General features: G+C 42.6%; 2 protein-coding genes across 2 annotated transcripts in view; one reads left to right on the top strand and one right to left on the bottom strand.

Annotated features, from left to right (window-relative positions):
• si:dkey-91m11.5 (PH_BCR_vertebrate and RhoGAP_Bcr domain-containing protein) overlaps positions 1-2,503 on the bottom strand; it is a 33,199-nt gene extending 30,696 nt beyond the window's left edge. Inside the window, exons 1-2 of the mRNA XM_030737223.1 lie at positions 2,157-2,503; positions 375-2,067 (exon numbers count right to left, since the gene is read on the bottom strand). Of these exons, the coding sequence (XP_030593083.1) occupies positions 375-1,707 (1,333 nt within the window). The 5' untranslated portion in view covers positions 1,708-2,067; positions 2,157-2,503. The remainder of the gene's footprint in view (positions 1-374; positions 2,068-2,156) is intronic.
• A 558-nt stretch (positions 2,504-3,061) lies between these two features.
• Positions 3,062-21,939, top strand: ift81 (intraflagellar transport 81 homolog). Its single transcript, XM_030737416.1, has 18 exons — positions 3,062-3,205; positions 3,329-3,432; positions 4,402-4,582; positions 4,669-4,758; positions 4,872-4,937; positions 5,247-5,357; positions 5,825-5,909; positions 6,389-6,552; positions 6,630-6,725; positions 7,847-7,993; positions 15,318-15,467; positions 16,528-16,656; positions 19,133-19,222; positions 19,873-19,959; positions 20,100-20,171; positions 20,351-20,436; positions 20,642-20,687; positions 21,254-21,939. Exons 1-18 carry the CDS (start codon positions 3,062-3,064, stop codon positions 21,434-21,436), a joined length of 2,031 nt encoding a protein of 676 aa, XP_030593276.1. The 3' UTR covers positions 21,437-21,939.
• Positions 21,940-23,122: the final 1,183 nt, after the last annotated feature.

Here is a 23,122-nt window from a genome sequence, read left to right as displayed (position 1 = left end):
AGGGCCGTGAGGAGGGCAAATAAAGCTCTCATTAACACAACAGGATTCATTTTTATTAAACCCGGCCTTCTTTTTCTGTAGGCCTCTGTTATCATCACAGCTCAGCTGAAAAAGTCCTCTGAGTCATGAAAACGTTTTAGGGTGGATTTAGTGTATCAGGCACCAAAAGTTAAGACTTCATTGGAGTGATTGCAGGTGCATTTTACACATCACTGATTTATTGGAGATCGAGGCCAGCCAGTGCAGGTGCTCACATCTTTCTGATAGTGATTAGAGTGGGCTTTTGCTGCGCATCATCTTCACATTTTTAATGTTTTTCATCCTGAAGAACAAACGTGCCAAACCACATCTATGTTTATGTCTCGCAGACCTACCTAGATCTCCTTGAACACTGTTGTCATGGGAGGTTCTGCTGGATGCAGTGGAGTCCCCGTTGCTGGGCCAGATCTGGCTCGCTTTACGGACTCCAGCGATGGAGGTCTCAGAAACCAAGCCGTGCTGCTTCAGACGAATGTGAGACAGAGGTGTGGGTGGGCTGCTGCTGTCGAAGGACTGCTGGGAGGGTGAACGGCTTTTCTCCCTGTACATCTGATAAGTGGTGGGGCTGGGAGACACGTGGCTGGACTGGCTTGAGGAGAAGTCCTCTTCACTGGATGTCAGGTTCTCATTGGAGCTGCAGTCCGGTGTGTAGCCTCCTCCCACGTCATCGAAGCTCCCAGGAGAGTAGGAGCGCCTCGGCCAGGTCAGGTGCATGTCCTCCTCTATGCTGTGGTCCCTAATGTGGATGACTCGAGTGTCCCCTTCAGCCATCATTCCCCCTACATACACACTGGTGTAAGGGTGGCACTCCAGTGGCTGTCGCTCAGACTTTCCCGCAGAGGACCGGCTCACACAGTCTTTCAGCGAGTGTGGGTTGACCTCGGCGTCTTCGTATGACCCATTGTAGCTGCAGTTCCCCTCGGAGGATCTGCCTCTCTGAACAGCCTTGCTGATGTCCCCCGTGGCGGCTGACAGGTTCCCAGGGAGGGAATGCATGGACCTCTTCCGCTCCATCTGCATGGCTTGACAGCCCAGGCTGCTGATCTTGTCCGAGACCTCCCTGTCGTTGACTCTGACCAGCCCCCGTTCATGATTGTACTCCATGTTCACGTAGAAGGGTTTCTCTTGTCCTCCCATCACTGACAGGCCCCTGCCATCACCTGCTGTGTGAGAGTTGGCCCTCCTGATACGCTCAAAGTTGGATCTCAGAGCTGCCACCGAGCCTGCACCCACTGGGAAATCAGGAAGCTCGGAGTCTTGGCGGACAGGTGACACCCCACCCTTGTGTTTGCAGGGGGAGGCACCGTCCATCTCTGTGTTCACATGTGGTTTGCACTTGGCCGTCTTACCAGCCACCCTGTGCTGCTGCTCCTCTGCTGCTGCCTCATCTATGCTGGACCTCTGGTTGTCTTCATCATTTGTCTCTGGCATCCTTTTAAATCCCCATCTCTGCCCATCATAAGACTTCCTCTCCTTTGCAAGTAGAGTCTGCAGGTAGATCATCCGAAAGCGCTCCTTGTTTACTTCCTTCTCCAGGTGCCTAATGGATGACTTGCATTTGTCCAACTCCTGTTCAATGTCCCCCAGTGAGTTGAGCTCCATGCTAGGGGGATCAGACTCAGGGAACTGCGCTCTCCATGCCTCCACAAACCCTACCGGTTCAACCATTATGACTCTGACACAAACTGTTCAGTAAGCTACCGGCAGAAGCGTTTCCAAAGCCCGACTTGACTCTTTGTAACCTGCAGCTTCCATTGCGCTATGAGTTCAAGGTGTTTTTCAGAGTAATCCACTTTGAAGGGAAATTAAACATAATTTACACAGTCTTTACTCACAGTCATAAGAATCAGATCCTACTTGCGCAAGTCTCGCTCTGTTTAACAAAGTCCATGAAAGTGTGAGGTTATCCTTTTCTCCAACTTGCTCCCGTTTCTGTGCTGTTCTCTGGAGATCCGCCGCTTTCCTCTGCGTTTGGTGTCAGACTGAGGCTTACAGCTCTCCGCTGTTTTGGCTCTCTGTCAGTCGCAGCTGAAAGAGGCGGAGCTCAGTCACAGATGTGATTTAAACCTCAAACACATTCAAATGAACACTGCTGGTTTTCTGAAATGCTCTCTTACCCACAAAACTGTCTCCAGTTAAAGGCGGTTACAGCTGAAAAATGGGAATCCACCAGGAAATGAAATTCGGCATGACAGCTATTGCAAAATATGGTCTGATAAAGGAGACAAAGTGAGAAACCCTGTCCCACATGATGAGAAGTTTGTGTGTGGGTGTGCGATTTCAGGTGAATTTAGGAAAAACCAGGTCCCGACTTTTGGTGGCTCAAACACAGCCTGACCTCACACTAATCTTTCTCCTTTCTCACCCAGCTCCTGACACGACGCTTTGCGACACAGCACCCTTATCCTTTGAGTTACGCTCTGCAAACTGGGGTTAATCCTGATAAAGTTCAGCGTGAAGGGACCTAAAATCACAGGTGCGGCGTGTAAATGTCGCCCCCTAGCGGTTTAAACATTTAGGGCGGTGCGTTCAGGTACACGCCAGACAGATGGCGTTACATCTTAGGCTTGTCTTTTTTTGAGTGCTGTCTAAACATTATGTTGCAGTTGCGGGTGTTTTGTTCGTACCACGGTTTCTGTTTTTAGGGGAAATAAACGTAAATCTTCAATCGTTTGTCCTTGCGCGAATTAAGTCAACACAACACAACTCCCTTGAACGGACCGTCAGCGCTACTTCCGGTTAGCAACCAATCGGCGACGCCGTCTTTATGGTTTCCACAGTAACCGCTGCCTTTCTTTCTGCTAATTGACTAGCTGGTTAAAAATCCTGTAAGGCGAATCTTAATTGTTATAATTTGTGACAGATGGTTTTCCAGCGTAACCGACACGACTTTAAATAGTTGTTTTACGGGTTTGCGGGCAACGCTAACCTAGTCTAGGACAGAAAGCGTAGTTAGGTTAGCGTTAGCTGCTAATCGAGCGACGAATAGCCGCTGAGAGCATCAAACTCCACTTTTTCCAACATGAATGAACAGCTGAAATTCATCGTCGAGCAACTGAACAGGGAGCCATTCAAGAAGACCTTAAACCTCATCACGTTTGACTCTCTGGAACCGATGCAGTTGCAGCAGGTTTTAAACGATGTCCTGGCTGAAATAGACCCAAAGGTGACCGGATACTCGCTAAAGTTCATGACACTTTTGTCGGTGTTAACAGTGTGTGATTATGTGTGGTGTTCATGAATTGACCTGTGGTGGGTAACGCCTCTTACTGATGTTTATTATTTTTAGCAAGCTATAGACATCCGTGAGGAAATCCCTGAGCAGACGGTGAAGAGAGTGTGCGCTCTGCTCGGGATGCTGAAATACAAACCTCCAGGAAACTCTTCTGATGTGTACGTACCTGCAGACACTGAGCTAAAATAACCCTGATCTCGCTCTGATTTTATAATGTTGAACTATATATCTCTTTGTTTGCGCTTTCTTATTTCACTTAAATCTGTATTTATTAAACATCTACAACACAACATAGTGTCAGGGTGGAACCATGGCCTGGTTTGGGAGACAGACACCCTCTTGACTTTTAAGATTAGGCCTCAAATTTACTTTTTCCCCCCTCATTAGATAGTGTACAGTGAAGAGAGACAGACAGGGGAAGACACACAGGAAAAGGCCACAGGTCCACCACAACCCCAGGCCACCTGCACCACAGCCAGTACATAGACCTGCTCACCCACTGAGCCATCCTGGTACCACTTTAAACTTTACTCTTTGTTAACTTTATATGGTAAGGGCTGGGTCAGGTGAACCTGAACCGTCCCTCAGTTATGCTGCTGGGGACTCCCTTGCACTGAGCATTTCTTTCACCTCATTTCACTCTCCATGAGTCTCCCATAGTTTGTATTTTGTCCTTATTTCTCAGTGCTCTCCTTTTTTTACCCTCTATTTTGTTACCACTTTCCCTCCATCCAGTCCTGGAAGATTGCTGCACCTCACTAAACCTGGTTATGCCAGAGGTTTTTTTTCCTGTTTAAAGGGAGTTCTTTCTCCCCGCTGCAACCAAAAGCTTGCTCATAAGAGGTTGTGTTTTCTCTCTTATGTAATGGGGTCTTTACCTTATGATATAAAATACCATGAAACAACTGCTGCTATGAACTAGCACTGTATAAATGAAATTGAAATAAACTAGATTGACACTTGCATTCCACTGAGCCGTGTTTGGGATAATCAAAACTTATAGGGATCATTACCACTTTTGATAATCACCTCAGTATCAGTGAAACGTAGTAGTGGATCTCCCACAGTTTTACCGTTCATCTTCTGCAATTTGAATCAGCTCTCCTCCTCCTTCTCCCCTCTTGCAGAAGCAGCTTCAGGCAGGGTCTGGTGACTGGCAGCAAACCTGTGATTTACCCAATCCTCCACTGGCTGCTGCAGAGGGTCCCCGAGCTGAAGAAGAGGGCTTACTTGGCTCGTTTCCTTGTTAAGCTCGAGGTGCCTGCAGAGTTTCTGCAGGATGATGTTATCAGTGACACCTTCCACCAGGTTTGTCAGTGTATTAAAGATGCATGCCACTACTGTGTTATTGGAACTGCTAATTTAATGGAATGGTAAATAATGTGTGTTGACAGTATGAAGAGCTGGTGGAAGGATTTAAGAATTATCATAAGGAGTGTGAGCAGCTGAGGACTTCAGGCTTCTCCACAGCAGAAATAAGAAGGGTAACAAATGCTTTACAGTCACTGCTTGTTAGAAGTTACTGATTCTAAACTTTACTCAGTATGAAGCTCTCATCTTCATTCATGGCATTGTTTAATCTTTTCTGCAATAACAGGACATAAGTGCCATGGAGGAAGAGAAAGACCAGCTAATCAAGCGTGTGGAGAGGCTGAAGAAGAGGGTAAGGCAGACTGTTCTGGGAGGCCTCGGTGCTCCTGTAATGCTTGGAAGGCTTTAGGATTGACTGAGGAATGAAAACATGACCTCAAACATATATTATCAGCTCCTCTAATAAATCTGACAGGCATGTCACAGGGATGTGACAGGCTGTCTTAACGAGGCTGGGAAGTAATGAGGTGCTGAATTCATAGGTTTTACTTACAGGCCCTGTCAAAAGGTGAAACCTGACTCTGTCAGAGGTTCTCAGTTATTTTTGCTGGCCATCTCATAGCTGCCACGGCACTTAATCATCAAATTTTCTTTCCACTAGGTGGAGTTGGTGTCCAGCCATCAGCGGATGCTGGAGCAAGCCAGGCAGCTGCGGGTGGAGAAGGAGAGGGAAGAGGCACTGACTCACCAGAAGCAAGAGCAGAAGAATCAAGTAAATCCTTGGGATCAGTTATTATTTATCATTTTATCAAGTCACAACCGTCAAGTTAAACAAGTTTGCGAGCCATTATGCTCACTGCCTTTTCTGCACCTGTTCTCACTGTCTTTTACTTCTCCTGTCTTGCTTGGCAAGACAGAAGAAGTAAAAAAAAAGAAAAAAAAAAAGATTACTTCTAGAAAGACTTTTGGTTTCTAAATTTAGTTTGGTTTTATTGTTTAAACATTTTCAGATTTAACTCACTTTTTCTATTCCAGTACATATGGAATTTGTCAGATTTTAACATTTAACATAAGAAGTTTGACGCTTAACATGCAGCCCCATAGACGTGCGGAGCTCAAACACGTCCACAGGCGCTGCCTCAGGCTGGCTAACGAATGTCAAAGAAGATGATTTAATATGAAAATAGTTCTCTGATTTCCTGGCATTGCCTATATCTGTGATTGCTTTTGTGTGTTCAGCTGTTTCAGGCTGAGCAGAGACTGCTGAGATCGCAGCAGCAGTTGAAGGATTTGCGACAGGCTGCAGCAGATGCCAGTCCAGAGAGTGGGTAACCATGTTCCTGCTAGATGTATACAGCTGGATGGGGCATTCGAGGGCACGACAGATTGTGATGGGGGTGTCTCTCAGCTAATAGGCTTTAATCTGCTGAGACCCTCTGATTGTACTGATCTTTGAAGTGCTCTAATAGAGCTTATCTGATGTTGAAATTGTCTCCTTTTGTTCTCATCTGTTTTTTTTCTCAGCCAAATGAGAGATTTACACATTTGCAGTTTCTAAAATGACTGCAGTGCAGACAGAGATGGGCTTGCACTATTAAATTCAATAATCATAAGTGCTCAAAAAAATTAGTAACGCTAAATGGAGCTGCTGATGTTTAGTATAAGCACTTGTCTTTCTACAATAACATTTTTAAAGAACTTTGTTTTCCATATTTTCTCTCATTATTAGACGCACTGAATGCCTGAAAGGGGTTTAAGTTCAATAAGCTCAAAGTGCTTAATGAAAAGATTTTTCTCTTTCAGGCTTAATGAAAAGACTCGAAGAGGAGATCAAGATCAACTCCTACATGGTCTCCGAGAAACTCCCCAAGGAGCTGGAGGGTATGAGGCGTGCAGTGCAGTTCCTGCAGAAAGTGGCATCAGAACCTGCAATGGGCCAGGCTGAACTCGAGGAGCTGGAGGACAAGGTCTGGATGACCAGGATGTGGTGTTATGGTTGTGAACCATCAAGATTGTGAATTACTTTTAATTTACCTTCTCACAGATTAAGGAAGCTGATTCTCAGATAAACCAGCTGATTGAGAAGAGGATGATGAGATATGACCCCATGGATGACAAACTCTCCCTTTACAGACAACAGGTTCTGACTGTGTTGATTTTTTTTTTTTTTTTGTCTGATGTCTTTCATCATTCTGTCTACTTTTGACTCTTTAAACATTGCTACATTTTTATTCACAGGTTAAAAGTAAACCTAAATAATGTTTGTCAAGAATACTGTTACATCTGAGATCATAAAATAAAGCAGTGGCTGGGCTATAGCACCAACAAGTTTATGATGCAGTCGTGCCAAACGTCATATTTAATCACTTTAAAATGAGGCTCAGAGGGAAGGATGTCTCATTTTGTTAAATGCCTGTTGCCTTGACTCCCCTCTCCTCGTGTCTCTTCCTCGCCTTCCGCTCCCGTGTTTGGTAAGAGATACTAAGACAGAGGAATCGAGGATGTGCAATTTGTGATATGATAAAAGGGGGGGCATGTCTGCACCAGTGCAGACGTGTTTACCACACTCCCTGAAGGTGCAGCACCTGTTTTGTGGCTGATATGGAGGAAACTTCCCACACTTACAGATATGAGCATCGTACAGTTATTTCAGGATTGTCGCAGTAAACAAAATGTGGAAATTTTGGATGTTTGGGTATGACCAGTATGTTATGAACCTGATGGTAATATATCTATCAAATAGTGGCATGAATCAGTAGTTCCTTATCCAAAGCTTGCCACTATATTTTTACTGTACCCCTTAGTTAAGAGACCCTTCAGCATCAAAAAAAGTGACTCCTCACAGAGTTACACTTGTAACAGAGTTGGAAGAAAGATTGGACCTGGGGTTACGAATCTCATTTTTTTTTTGAGTGTCCTGGGCCGAGATTAGCCATGATTTTTTTGTTTGTTTTGATTACTGATGAAAATGGAGCCTGCACACGCATGGGTTGAACATGTACAATCCTTCATCCCTCCATCCATCTGTTTTCTTATCCTGCTTAGGATTGCAGAGAGCTGGATAAAGAGACAGATATTTTTTATTTGAAAAGTCAGCTACTTAATACCAGATAGCTTTATTCTGTTCTCAATGAATGTAGCTGTCACACTTGTGTAAGCATTCTGTACCATGACTGGTGTCCAGCGTAGTAGAAGAACACCTTTTTTCCAGCTCTGTCATTTTCATCATGTTTGTGTATCTAAACAACACAACCCTTGTAGGCCTCCATCATTGCTCGAAGGAAGGAGTCGAGGGCAGAGGAGTTTCAGGAAGCAAGGGAGGAGCTGGCTGCGGCAGAGAGGGAGCTGAGACAGAGGACGAACCAGGCACAAGGCGCGGACGGGGAAGAGGTCATCCGTGGTGATGAGGTACACTCTTGGTGCTCACACTCACAAATCAGTCCAATATTTGCTGGTTTATTAGCTGAACACAACAGTGTTTTAGAAACAGGACACTGGCCTATGTGATAGAAGTAACCGCTATCATCTCCAGCTTTATCAAAGTAAGCGCTAGAAGATTTGCAATCCACAGAAAACACAAGAGGCTATTTTTGTTCTTATCCAAACACAGACAGGCTCACTGTCTAATGTTACTTATCCCTTTTCCCTACTCTCCCCCACGTTCCCATGCACAGTCATAAATAGAACACAAAAGAGAGAATGTCCAGAACAAGGAACTGTATTGGACAAACTTCCTGAAAGTTGGCCTTTTTCTTAATCTTTAGTGTAATCAATCTCCTAATTCAAGTCAGCTGGACAAACAATGTTAAGCAGACTTGGGGCATAGAAACTCTTATCTTTGTTTAAATCCCATGACAAGGATGTACTCCCCATCCTTTCAGACACATGGCATGGTTTACTCTGAGCTGTCACATTGATGAGTAGAAGTGAAGTTAACATAGGATAAACTTAAAGAAAATCTTGCACATGAATCAAAGTCTTGAGTTACTTCTCATTTGGCCAATAGACTAAAGTTACCGCACTGACGACACACTGTTCTGTAAAAGCAGAGAGAAGGTGATGAATGGGAGCTGCACCATATGAATTGATTTTTTTTTTATAGCCTGCTGTTTAATGCATCTTTATATCAGTGAGGTAAGAGGTGGGCTTTCATCGGAGATCAGTCACAGCAGCTTTCTCTTTGCTCTCACCTGTGTCCAGAGGGGCATACTATGAAGGAAGATTAGTGGGTTAGGTATTTTGAGTCCTAAGCCAGATCACTGTTCCTCCTTTTCCACTGATGCAGCTCTGGTGCCCAATCTAGAACCAGTTTCATGGTTTCCAAAAGCTGACACCAGAGCAGCACTGCAACATTGCTGGGCCCAGTGTTGGCTGGGGAATGCTGATGTGGAAAATGCACGAATGTGTTTAGCCCTGATTTTGACAGTTTTACACTCAAAAGAAAAGAAAACAAACTATATATATTGTTAACCAAATGCAAGGATGGATAGTTGTGTAATTGTTTTTATATGCTTTTTATCACCTTAATCATAACTACATTAATGGCAAAATACTTTAGACAAGCTTGGCAAATGGACATGTATGGTTAACCTTTTTTAGACCTCCACTGTCCACTTCACATAAAATCTGGGCTATAGTATAGCTCAAAACTGAAAGAAGGCTTTTGCAGCAGGAATAAAACTAATTCTTTGAATGTTTCTAATGAATAGCTGAAGTACACACATAGTTGAGGTGGCTTGGGCATATGACTAGGATGCCTCCTGGGCGCCTCCTACTGGGAGGAGGCCCCGGGGTAGACCCAGGACACTCTGGAGAGATTATATCTCCCGGCTGGCCTGGGAATGCCTTGAGGTCCCTCCGGACGAGCAGGTGGAGGTGGCTGGGGAGAGGGAAGCCTGGGCTTCTCTGCTTAGGCTGCTGCGTCTGCGACCCAACCCTGGATAAGTGGAAGAAAATGGATGGATGGATAGGATGGATAGTGGAAGTAAAGTATGAGTGAAAAAAATACTTGCAAAGTGTTTATTAATTTTTGGAAGAGAAGCAAAAACGAGCAGTCGAGCCCTGCAGTGGTGTAGAGGTAGCAAAATCTCTGTGACAGGAAGAAATATAATTAGAAACAGTGGAATATGTGATCTACTGTTATGTTTCACATCAATTATTCCTGTGTATTACAATCAATTTGAGACTCTTTAACTGAAATTAGAGAGCCGTTTGTAAAAACAAAGAGGCCCTTGAGACTGCTCATGAACGAAGTGAATGGAAAATGTTTTGTCAAATGCAGCTTATCAGACTCCTTCGTAGCTTTGAGGCCATCAGCCACAGTGGAGATGATCACTTTATCAGAGGTATTTTCCATTCAGACCATTATGTGTCATCACATGCCGTCCACCAACTGCAGGGTCTCTCTGAGGGGGATGACTGCATCTGTTCGTCATTGGTTGGACAGTAACAGGAAACCATTTTATCAAGCGCCCTCATCGCACTGGTTATATTTAGTCTAGTTTGCAGATCTGACTAACACTTTTTTTTTTTAACTTGAAATAATGTGGATTTATTTTTGATTTCCTGCTGTTTGTCCCGCATGCAGTTATTTGGAGAATCTGCTGCACAGTTCAGGTTTTGTTAACTTGCCTGCATGCATGTGGGTGTACTGCCGAATGAGCCGCTGTCCATTTTAACAGCGGTTGTTTTGGGGATACAGTGTCAGGAACACTATGCAGTATAATTCTGCTGTGCTAATTCCTCTTGCAACCACGTCTGCCCTTGATGTCCCAAAATACACAAAGAATAAATGTACGCCCTCACAGGCTCCATGGGTCCACATGAAGTGCATTCTGTGATTTCTGGGGCTGTTCTTCTGTGTCTGTGTTCATTTATAGCTGCTCTTCATTGTGGAGGCGTTTCATTGTGTCCCAGCAGACATTTGGGGTGGGGAGTAAGTGAGCATCCACTTAAAGCAGTTATTCTGTCAGATGAAGCTGTTTGCTGTACATAGCTGGCTGTGAATCTGAAAGGATCGAGTGACTCTTTCAGATCATAGATGGCCTCCAGGCCTCTGCTGCAGCCACTGCTGTTCTCTAATCCCTTCCCTCCCCTGGCTCAACCCATTGTCTTCTCTTGTGGCCTTTCATAGTATCACAGCTGTGCTGGACACCATGCTGCCAAATATAAACTGTGTTTATGCCTCTTTCATTGCAGTTTCCATATGAACTTTGAACACTTTCTTACTTACAACAGGTTATAATGTGCTTCACAGAACCAACAGTAATTTTAAAATGTATGTTCCTTGTTATTTTTGATGCACCTATAACCAATATGTTTAGATTTAAAAGGTATTATAATTTCATCCGCGTGGAAGTGGTTGCTTTTAGTCAGGGGTTAGAGATTTGGCAGGTGGGGGAAGATCGAACCCAGTCACGGGGGAGCCGCAAGCCAGTGTACTCCTTGTGCCAGTCCCAAGCCCGGATAAATGGGGAGGGTTGCATCAGGAAGGGCATCCGTTGTAAAACCTTTGCCAAGTCAAGCATGCGGATCATCAAGAATGAGATTTCCATAGCGGATCAGTCAGGGCCCGGGTCAACAACAACACTCTCTGGTGCTGTTGGCCAACAGGGTGCCGGTGGAAACTGTTCTACTGTTGGCTAAAGACAAAGGAAGAGGAGAGGGGAAGGCGTGTGGGTGGTATAGATAGGAAGAGAAATGGTGCAGGACTAATCTTGAAGGAAGAGTCTGAACAGTGTTATGGACGTGAAGTGAGTGTCAGACAGGATCAAGAGTTTGAAGCTGGAAATCGAAGGAGTGATGTTGAATGTTGTCAGTGCGTATGCCCCACAGGTTAGAGGAATTCTGCAGTAGGTTGGATGAAGTTGGAGAGAGTGTCCCCAGGGGAGAGGGTGGTGAATGGAGCAGACTTCAATGGACATGTAGGTGAAGGGAACAGAGGTGAAGAGGAGGTGCTGGGAAGGTATGATGGCATTGGATTTTGTAAAAAAAAAAAAAAAAAAAAAGGATGAAAAGGAGGTGGCAAATACCTACTTCAAAAAGAGGGAGGAACATGGGGTGCCATATAAGAGTGGAGGAAGGTGCACACAGGTGGACTATATTCCCTGCAGAGAGTGCAATCTGAAAGAGCTGGGAGACTGCAACATGTTGACAGGGGAGACTGTGCTGTGCAGCATCACTTGGTAGTCTGTAAGATTACTCTGGAAATCAAGAAGTGTGTGAAAGCAGAGGAAAGGATTAAATGATGAAAGTTGAAGAAGGAAGAATGGTGTGCAGAGTTCAGGCAGGAGCTGAGACAGGGAGGGAAGAGTTACCAGATTACTGGGAAAGAACTGATGAGGGAAACTGCCAAGAGGATATTTGGCATATCCTCTGGAGGGAGGAAAAAATACAAGGAAACTTGTCTTCTCTCCTTGATGTATGCTGGAGGTATGCTCTGGAGAGAAGAGGAATGAAAGTCAGTAGAAGTAAGACAGAATACATGTGTGTAAATGAGAGAGAGAGACAGGTGTAATGGTGGCGCTGCAAGGAGTAGAGGTAGTGAAGGTGGACAAGTTTAAATATCTGGGATCAACTAAGGATCAGCAGTGCACAAGAGAGATGAAGAAGACGGTGCAGGCAGGGTGGAGTGGGAGGGGACGAATGTCAGGGGTGATTCACGACAGGAGGAGAGCAGCAAGAGTGAAAGGAAAGGTTTACAAGAATGTAGTGAGACCTGCTGTGATGTATAGATTGGACAAGCTGGCACTGACAAAAAGACAGAATGCCAAGCTGGAGGTGGAAGAGTTGAAAATGTTAAGATTTTCATTGGGAGTGACCGGGATGGACAGCATTAGAAATAAGTAGATCAGAGGGACAGCTCAGGGTGAGCAGTTTGGAGACAAAGTTAGAGAGGCAAGGGTGAGATGGTTTGGACATGTCCAAAGGAGGGAGAGCGAATATATTCAGCAAAAGTGGTTGACTATGGAACTGCCAGGTAGGAAAAGAGGAAGACCACATAGAAGATTCATGGATGTAGGACATACAGAGGGCAGGCAGATGATCTGCTGTGGTGACTTCTAAAGGGTGCAGCTGAAAGAAGTACAAGAAAAGAAGGGAACCCTTAGATCAGGTGGAGTGGTGCAGCATGGGGAAAAGAATCACTTAGAATAGAATAAAAAAATGACCTGCTACTTCAGAAAAATGACTCCATTTATGCTAATTCCTCTTCTGAGGCGCTAGCTAGGTGCTGAAGTACACCATGAACACATCATAGGAACAAGAAGCAAAAGTTGCGTGTTGAGAATGTGAGCGGAGCATGGGATGTAATTTTTTTTTTTTATATTATTGAGCAAGTATCTTCATGCAGTGAGTTGGAAGCAATGCCAAGTCTCTGGAGCTTGAAAAAGGCGACTGGACTTCTTTTTGTTTCTTGAAGACGTTTCACCTCTCATCCGAAAGGCTTCTTCAGTTCTCAACCAAATGGTGGAGAGACCCAGGTATTTAAACCCCTGTGGGCGTAGTCCCCTGGAGGTGGTTATGACCCTCTATTGATCATGTGCTTGAACACATGTGCCCAGGTGTGAAGGGGGCGTGGGTCATATTTAATCAGTGGTTTCAGTTGAAACCAACTTAGGACTCCGCTCCATTGTTTCCTGTGGCCTATTGAGGTCACTGGAACAAAGGTGTGAATGGGGGTTGAGACGTCTGGGAAGGGAGCTCAGGACAGCACTGTAAGCGGGGGAAAGTTGGTGACGTAATCCACCTCCTCTGTTCAATGATGGTTGTTCACAGTGGACATAGATGGCTTCTTTCACTCCTCTTTCAAACCATCTGTTTTCCCTGTCCAAAATGTGGACATTGGCATCCTCAAAAGAGTGCCCTTTTTCCTTCAGATGCAGATGTACTGCTGAATCTTGTCCTGTCGAGGTGGCTCTTCTATGTTGTGCCATTCGTTTGTGAAGAGGCTGTTTGGTTTCACCAATGTAGAGGTCCGAGCATTCTTCACTGCACTGAACAGCATACACTACATCGCTGATCTTGTGTTTGGCGGGTTTGTCCTTGGGATGAACCAGTTTTTGTCTTAGGGTGTGACTTGGTTTGAAGTATACTGAGATGTCATGCTTGGAGAAAATTCTTCTGAGTTTCTCTGACAAGCCTGACACATATGGGATGACAATGTTGTTCCTCTTGTCCTTCCCATTCTCTGTAGTTTGTGTTTGGCCTTCATTCCTGTGCATCTTAGCTGATTTGATGAAGGCCCAGTTGGGGTAACCGCATGTTTTGAGGGCTTTCTTAATGTGTGTGTGTTCCTTATGCTTCCCTTCTGCCTTAGAGGGAACACTTTCCGCACGGTGTTGTAGGGTCCTGATCACCCCAAGTTTGTGTTCCAGAGGGTGGTGGGAGTCAAAGAGGAGATACTGGTCTGTGTGTGTGGGCTTCCGGTAAACTTCAATGTTGAGGCTTCCATCTTCCTCGATAAGCACCGCACAGTCCAGGAATGGTAACTTGTTATCTCTGGTGTCCTCCCTGGTAAAACGTATGTATTTATCCACTGAGTTAATGTGACGAGTGAAGGCTTCTACTTCTTGGGTTTTGATTTTGACCCAGGTGTCATCTACATATCTGTACCCGTGGCTAGGTGCCATCCCTTTGAAAGAACCAAGAGCTTTACTTTCCACTTCCTCCATGTAAAGGTTGGCTACAATGGGAGACACTGGGGAGCCCATGGCACATCCATGCTTCTGTCTGTAGAATCCATCATTGTATTTAAAATATGTTGTGGTAAGGCAGAGATCTAAAAGTGCACAAATCTGATCTGGGGTGAAGCTGGTTCTGTTCAGTAAGGAATCGTCTTCCTGTAGTCGTCTTCTGACGGTCTCCACTGCCTCAGTTGTAGGTATGCAAGTGAAAAGTGAAACCACATCAAAGGACACCATGGTTTCATCTGGATCCAGTACAAGATTCTGGACCTTGTTAGTAAAATCTGTAGAGTTTTCAATGTGGTGGGGTGTGATGCCAACAAGCGGTGATAAGATGGTGGCGAGGTGTTTGGAAATGTTGTAGGTGACCGAGTTTATACTGCTGATAATGGGTCGAAGTGGGACTCCTTCTTTGTGGATCTTTGGGAGTCCATAAATGCATGGAGTGGCTTCTCCAACCACCTCCAGGGGACTACGCCCACAGGGGTTTAAATACCTGGGTCTCTCCACCATTTGGTTGAGAACTGAAGAAGCCTTTCGGATGAGAGGTGAAACGTCTTCAAGAAACAAAAAGAAGTCCAGTCGCCTTTTTCAAGCTCCAGAGACTACTATGACCTGGATAACTGAGAATCTACACAGACATGAAGCAATGCCAACTTAATCTGCCGGTGACATTTAATTCCTCATTTACTGCCCGAACAGCATTCCTGATCGTTCCAGCCCACTTTAACCCCTGCTTGTAATGTTGAATCTGTATTTACCTGACTCTGCAGTTCCCATTAATCTTACATACCACTTTAGCTAATTGTAGTATAAATACTAGATTCACATTCATTGGATGGTCAGACACATGATTTCAAATAACTGGTAATGTTGCTCTGTAACTGCTGGATTAGTGAAAGAAAAAGCAGCTGTTTGTATGGACCCTTCCACTTATCTAATTCAGGGTCGCAGTGGGGCTGAAGCCTAGCCCAGCTGTCATAGGGTGGGAGGTGGACAGTCTGTTGCCGCTGAGGCTAATGTTGAATTCTGTTTCCTTTTCCTCTAAGCTGAAACGTTTGGTGGTGAAACTGCGCAGCAAGGGGACAATGTACAAGAAGAAACGCCAGGAAATCGCTGAGCTGAAAGCAGAATATGGAGTCCTGCAGCGAACAGAGGAGATTCTCAAGCAGAGACATGAGACCGTCCAGCAGAAACTGGTAATTCCTGATTTTGAATTTCATGAAAGATACTACTATGATATACTTGAATGATGTACTTAAATACAGTAGGTTGCACAAATGCCCATTCAATATTTCAAAATGGACTACAGAAATCTTCCTAAGCATGCTTACTGTCCTCTCTGAAATGTATTCAGACTACATCTACCCCACCTCCTCTCCCTGCACGCATACTGCCAGGCCAAATGTGCTGTTTTCACTTGATCTCCCCATTCACATTTGTTCTGCTAACAGTGAAGCTTCCTAGAAAGGGCTTCACACCTTTGTGTGATCCCAGCACCTGACTTGTTGATGGGCTCTCTGACGCAGACTGAGCTACTATTTTTGACGGTTGCATCTGCTGCTCTTCCTCTGTCTCCATCCCACACAAGGATTTGCTCAAGCAATGAAAGTTTTCCTTCTGATCACATTACTGGCTGGCAATGCCAGAGCCTGTTTTTTTTTTTGTTTGTTTGTTTGTTTTTATTTTAAAACCACATAGCTCCTCTTGCTTTTTTAGAGCTTAAATATCAGGCACTCTGTTAATGTCCTCACAGTTTTACTTGGAAAAACAGCATACAACTGCAGTTCCATAAAACCTGGGATGCTTTATAAAATGTAAATGAAAACACAATGCAATGATTTGCAAGTCTCATAAACCCACATTTTATCTTCAATAGAAGATAGGTTAAACATTTGATAAATTCTCTGAGAAAATGAACCATTTTAAGAGTTATATTAGCTGATTTTCAATTTGATGGCAGCAACATGTTTACCACTGTGTAGCATCTCCTCTTCTTTTAACACAACAGTCGACAGTGCAAACATTCTTGCCTGAAAGAGGTTTCTAGTTGTCCTTGAACCCTTATTGTGAATAAAATATGGGTTTATGAAATTTGGAAATCTTGGCATTCTGGTTTTATTTACATTTTACACGGTGTCACAGCTTTATGGGGGGGGGGGGGGGGGGGGGGGGGGGATTGGGGTGGTATGTGAAATCAAAGAGAACATTCATGTTGATCAGAATACAATATTTGACGACCTCTGCTGTGTTTTAAAGCAAACCGTGGAGGCTGAGAAGGGCATCTCAGGCTACAGTGATACTCAGGAAGAGCTGGAGAGGGTTTCTGCCATCAAGAGCGAGCTAGACGAGAAGAAGGGCCGCACTCTGGATGACATGTCTGAAATGGTGACTAAACCGCCTTCGGTAGAACCCACACATAATCTTCTTTTTCTTTTTTTTTTAACTCTGAGGAGCTATTTAACAGACTGTAGACATTGTAGTTACTGTAAATACATAATTACTGATCAGTTCGTAAGCTGCTACGTGTGAAAGGATCAACACAGGGAACTGGATGATAAAATTACAGATTAGATTTTATCTTTTAAAAGAAAACCTGTACAAACGTATCAAAACATCAGCCAGTAAATGAATAGTGAAATAGTAATTTTTCATCATTTTGAAATAATTTATGATGTTATATATTTAAAACATGCTGTGGCAGGAGCACATTTCAGACATGGGATATGTAACCATGCTGCCTTCATCAGTCCGTTAAACTAACAGCCTCTTTTTCTGACATCAGTAGTTTTTACCTTATAGTAGAAATGCTATGTTAGTTACTTTAACTGAGATCATACAAAGACAGGAGTAGAAAAAACCACAATATACATGCAGTATTTACCATATGTATAAAGGACTTAATATTTCCACCAAGGAGGTTATGGTTTTTTTTTTCTTGTTTTTTTTAAAGCTCAAAACATTTTGAATGAATTCTGAGAAAACTTTGTGGGGCTGTAGAGTGGAGTCATTTTAACAATCCATTAAAATGAGGCTTACATCCACCAAGACTTAATGATGCTGAAGGGTCAACTTAATGATTTATTGGTCCAAAACTGACAAAACCCCTTAGAAACTATGACTTTTACATGTGTGGTGTCTATTGTCAACATATAGAAGGTAACATATAAAGATTTAAAATATCACATCACGTTTGACCTTTTCTTCAAGGTCAAATAAGGTCAAACTTTCATAAATGGTCTTTTATCTTTAAAACTCTGCTTAAAATTATATTGCCTTTGTTTGTATTGGCAACATCTATTTTATAATGAATTTGTTATGTATATTACAGTAACAGGTTATAATGTTTAAATATACAACAATTTGGATATATGTGCACTGTTCCTGAATAAGTTTTTTTTTTTTTAAACAAAATAAACTTCTGATCAAAAGCATTTTTCATTTAATACTTATTACTTAGCATTTAAACACAGTTTATTAAACAATGAAGTGAATGCTGCTGTACACGTGTACTATAGCCACGTAAATAAAAAAATAAACAATTATACTCAAAATTACGTCAGGTATATTAAAATGGGCTTCACTTGTTTGCACTTGTTTTTACTGCACTATAAACATTTTAAAGTACATTTTAAAAAGAGCAACAAAAACAAAATTAATATATACAAAGTACAATAATATTTCCTTAACAGTAAATACTGCCCAGAGAGGGAGCTGCCTTGGTGGAGGTTTGAGCTCTCTGAGTACTTCTTGTTGCACTTGTGGCTGCAAATACTGTTAGCGCTGATACTAGTGAAGTGCAATGACATGATTGTCTCCAATACTGTTAGTTTAAGCACAGTTTGTGTGTCTGTGTGTTTTTGTGCGTGCGTGTTCAGGGGAATATGATATGCTGTTGAAAAGAAACTGAATGAATTTCATTTAGCTCTTTTAGGGCCCTTGTAGATGTTGGCTCGCTGTCATATTGGAATAGACAGTAACAGTGTTACGGTAACAATGTTACTGTCTATTACAGTAACATATTGTAATGTTTTTTTTTTTACCAACACACACACACACACACACACACACACAGATTTTGTTTTGTCACAGCAGGGAAAAGGTGGAATTGATGCTTCCCTGAACTGGACAGCATGCACATACACAGGACCTCCCTGAACTTCAACCATAATCCACCATTCAAAAAAAGTCATATATCTGCACCTTCCCTGCTGTTTGACCTTTGGTGACCTCATGAAAGTCTAAAATAGCTTTGTCCAACTTAAATTTCAGATGGGTCTAATTAGCAAATAATAACCTCAGGATATTTCATTAAACCTGAAAGTTTGATACATTTTTTTTCCCCCTGTTATTGTTATCACTAATGTGCAGTTACAACAAGAATACTAAATTCTTCATTCTTTTGCGTGGAAGCTCAGAGGAAAGCAGTTGTTACTTTTATTAATCCGTTTGCTAGCTTGTATTTTTTTTGGCTAACTGAAGACTCCTTGTTAATGATGATATCAAATATACCTGGATCCATGCTGAAAGAAGACTGTTACATTTAATTTGAAAACGGCACTTCAAAGCTGTGCTGCTCTGTGCTGTTTCGGTCAATGCTTACCTGCTTACCTCCCAGCGACAGGCACTCTCTCCAAATGTTCATCTGATTTGCCAGCTTGCATCTGTCTGGTTGACAGTGCTGGCTAACTTCATCCTCTCAGTAAATCATTAGTCACAGTCATATTACCAGCTGTTTCCTCTCAAGACTCTGAATGCATATACCTACATATGTATATGAACATTGTAAGATTTCTTTTTTGTTTTGTTTTTATTCTTCATGCAATGTGTGTTTGGTTTTTTTTTTTTTTGGTTTTTTTTACAGGTGAAGAAGTTAAACTCCATGATAGCGGAGAAAAAGTCTGCTCTCGCACCAATTATTAAAGAACTGAGGTCGCTGAGGCAGCGGTGTCAGGTGAGCGTCATATGAATTATTAATCCTGAACTTCAAAGAATCCTCACACCACATCAGACAGTGTTTGTAATGACAGTTGGTCTCCTGACCACATTTGAATAAGGACAAAACAATATCCCTCTTTAACACCCAGCCTATTAATAAAAGCATACAGGCAAGAATTTGATACAGATTTTTCACTACAGAATGGAATTTTTATAAAGTATGAGTACCTAATTCATACTTCAAAATATATCGGATGGATCCTAACTCTGTCTCAGCAAACAAGTAGGAGTTTGCTTGTATATTATGCTATCATGGATAAGGCCCATTGGGAATAATTTACGTAGTCCATAAATAAATGTATGATGGGAAAGCTCCCTGCATCGCTGAGCTAGAACAGAGGATTTAATTTTCCTGCATGTGTTCCCAGAATTGCTCTTACATCTCAATGGGTTATGTCTGTTAATGAAGAGCCGCAACAGGAAGACATAAATAGACTCTGTAAGAAGTTAAACTGCTAGAACTCCAACTGCAATCTTTTGTTGACGTTAAACGGTGCTCTGAGTGGGACAAGACTGTTGAAAAGAATGCATCTGTCACAGCTCTCTTACTGTATAGTAATGGATTTGCTTTGCTCTTCCGGTGTGTCATGCTTGGGTTCCTAACAGGAGCTAAGCCAAGAGCATGAAGAAAAGAAGGCACAGTATGAGAGCTGCGCTGCTGGTTTGGAGAGCAACAGATCGAAACTGGAGCAGGTACAGTTATTATAATGCACAGGTTTCATATACTCAGCAGTTTACATGAATTTTACATGCTTTTTTTCCATTGTATTATTATAGATTTTATCTTTACTGTGATTACATAAGAACATCCATGTTCTCTTTTTAATTCACAGGAGGTGAAAGCATCGAGAGAGGAGACAGCACAGAAGGAAAACCGATACCATTATATCAACGTCATGTCAGAGGCAAGTATTTTGAAAAGATAGTTGCTTAAAGCAGGACTTTGCTACCCATTGTTATCACTGTTTTCAAACAGAATTAGGCACAGGAGTGAATACGGTGTCATGGCATTTTGCAAGCCACCTGCCCCCACAAACACCCACTGTGACAGTAACCTCGATCTCTGCCTCTCTGTCCTCGGCAGATCTTTGAGATGCAAACACAGAGGGCAGCCGAAGAGATGAAGGCCTACGTGTCCAATGATCCGCAAGAGAAGAAGAAAGCCATCAGGTGAGCCTGCTGAGCCAGACCAGCCAGCTGTTCGCGAGATGAATGGACTTTTTACTTCAGCAGGCTTTCATAACAGTACAGCCAGTTAATCTACTTTCTTTGCTGATGCTGATGACACACCTTGATCTTTAAATACATGGGGTGAAATCAGCTTGAGAAATGCCTGCCACTTGCATATTACTAAACTTCTTCTGCTTCGCTGTAGGGAAGTGTACATGAAGAACATTTCCAAACAGGAGTTACTCGGCAAGGTGAGAAAAGAGTGCTGACCTAACAGATGCAGCGCGTCAATACTTGGAAATATTCCTTTATTCTGTCAAGAACATGATCTGAGGACAGACAGCTTAGCCAAGGAAGTTTCTTTTGAAGTAATGTAGAAGTAGGAATCATTTGTAATTTAGACTACAGTCTGGTTAGCTTTAAGCAGTGACCAGAAACAGTACAGGAATGGATTTTTCAACAAATACAAGTACTTCCATCCATCCATCCATAGAACTTAAACAGCAAAAGTATAGACAAATAAATAAAAATACACTTGAACATTCACAACAGGACGCAAAATAAAAGTAAATTCTATGTAACACACTATATAACAAAATGCATTATAGAATTCTTGAAATCCCATAAATATACATCTTGTTTCTTCAGAGGACAGTAGAATCTCATTATGAGACACATTTAACATACTTTTTCTGCCCCAGGTTGGCACAAAATGTGATCATATTTGGGTTTATTCCAGAGCTGTACCATATTTTTAGCAAACAGATTACGTGCTGGTTATTTTTCACTGATGCCTCTTTTCTCGTGTGGTCTCCAGAAGCTGCGAGAGGAACAGAAAGTGGTGAGGGAGAGCCACAGCGCCAACATGGAGCAGGTGAAGATGTGGCATGACCTAGAGCAGCTGATGGAGTGCAAGAGGCAGTGCTTTATAAAGGAAAAGAACCAGGAGTCTGTTGGTCAGATCATCCAGGGGGAAGGGGGGGACAGGCTGGTGCTGTGAGAACTTGACAGAGTTTCTGTCATTGTTCTGTCGTGGGCTTTGTTTTGCTCATCTCTCGCTTCTCTTATACTCAGCTGTTGTTTTACTTCAGAGTTTATCTCCTGCAAGAACCAGACCACTAACCTTATAGCGCTGACATGGTTTAAGATGCTTCTGAATCCACAACATAAAGAACACGTGTAGCAGCACAGGGGTTTTCACTTTCTCTGGCCCACAGGAGACTCCTTTCAATCAAAGTGTCCAAAGATAACAGCATACAAAGTGGTGCTCTTGGCATGTGGCCACAGTCAACTATTATTGGCAGTGCCAACCATGACCTTGAACATGGATTGAGATTCCAGTTTTGGAATTCACTGGGAGCTCCGTTGCATTGAAATGGTCAAAATATTCTGCTTGTTGAATACTCTAATAGATCCTTATTTCAAGATAGCCACTGATACTTTAAACATGTATAGTTACTCTGTAAAATTCTATTAAACATATTTCACAATCACTTTGACTCGTGTTTCATTACGATAGAGACGAAAATTAGGAAAGTTATATAGACTGTTGCATTTGTTTACCTCCATTTGTTTGTGTTTATTCACCATGAATCAATTTTATATCATATTTGAAGAAGAAAATCTTTATGGTTTGGATCCTGAAGTTTGATTTCTTTTTTTTTTTTAAACAAGTGACACGACACACACTTCTGCCCACTCTCTTTTGAGTGCAACATGTTCCCAACAGATGTCTTTATGGATGTTTCAGGATCTCGCCCCACCCCCCACCCACAGAAACTTAATCTGCTGTTGACAGCCAATGTTAGTGGCTCTTGTGCCAAAGGGATCAAGTGTGCTTTGTAAAAGGCTGCTTGATGTCCAGCTGGCTGGTCCCATGTTATTATTGTTACAACACCTTGTGCTTCTTGGGACCTTATTAAGACATGTTAACAGATGATGCACGCCAGTCCTGTAAAACATCTGACTGGTATCCTCTGAAGAACCCAGTGGAGGCCAGGGGATTAACCCCCATGCCCTTTGCACCTTTACAGAAAATTGGACACCTTTGTTTTGCAAACACGTTTGATAAATCAGAATTACTGTGGCTTTATACTCATATATTCAAATTTGACGAGACTTTGTTAGTCCCTACATATTTTTGATTAAGACAGGGATTAAACTCTACTTAGGTACCATTTAATTCAATGGTCAGCAGAACATGAAAAATGCACAGAAGTGATTAAAAATATCTGGTAGATGTCCCAAAAGAAGGTTTTAAGAAAGCAAAGCAAAAACCACCATCATCATCATGATCATCAGGTTTCTAAGTCCATGAGTCTCTCAAAATATTTTAGTATGTCTCTAGTGGGATATACAGTACTGTATTTTTATTATAACACCTATTCTGAACTTCTTTAATCTTTCCCTTGATAAATAACTCGTATATTATTAAACGATATATTAAAAAAGAAAACTAATCCTGAAACCGACAGCTGCAAACTCACCCTGAAAATTAACCGAAACTGAACTAAACTTTAAACAAGGGGAAATGGAAAAGGCAGCAACTTTTAACAACAGCATTTTTTAAGAGTTTTTTTGTTTTTTGCTTCTGTTCCAACTTGTACATCCTTGAAACATACATGTCTTCTTAGTTATTGGCGATATATTTCCCACCATGTGTAAAACCGCTTACTCACAGCGTCAC

Source organism: Archocentrus centrarchus, chromosome 9 (genome assembly GCF_007364275.1).
Source record: "Archocentrus centrarchus isolate MPI-CPG fArcCen1 chromosome 9, fArcCen1, whole genome shotgun sequence".
In the NCBI taxonomy this organism is placed as follows: Eukaryota; Metazoa; Chordata; class Actinopteri; order Cichliformes; family Cichlidae; genus Archocentrus; species Archocentrus centrarchus.
The sequence above is the reverse complement of the archived record's forward strand: the minus strand, read 5'-3'. Positions and strand labels throughout refer to the sequence as shown.

What these genes read in the sequence shown, in the direction of transcription:
- ift81 (XM_030737416.1), top strand. Translation starts at nt 3,062, where the DNA reads ATGAATGAACAGCTGAAATTCATCGTCGAGCAACTGAACAGGGAGCCA. An exon ending in TGGCTGAAATAGACCCAAAG is followed by an intron (nt 3,206 to 3,328) that starts GTGACCGGATAC and finishes TATTATTTTTAG; the next exon opens with CAAGCTATAGACATCCGTGA. An exon ending in AGCAGATGCCAGTCCAGAGA is followed by an intron (nt 5,910 to 6,388) that starts GTGGGTAACCAT and finishes TTTCTCTTTCAG; the next exon opens with GCTTAATGAAAAGACTCGAA.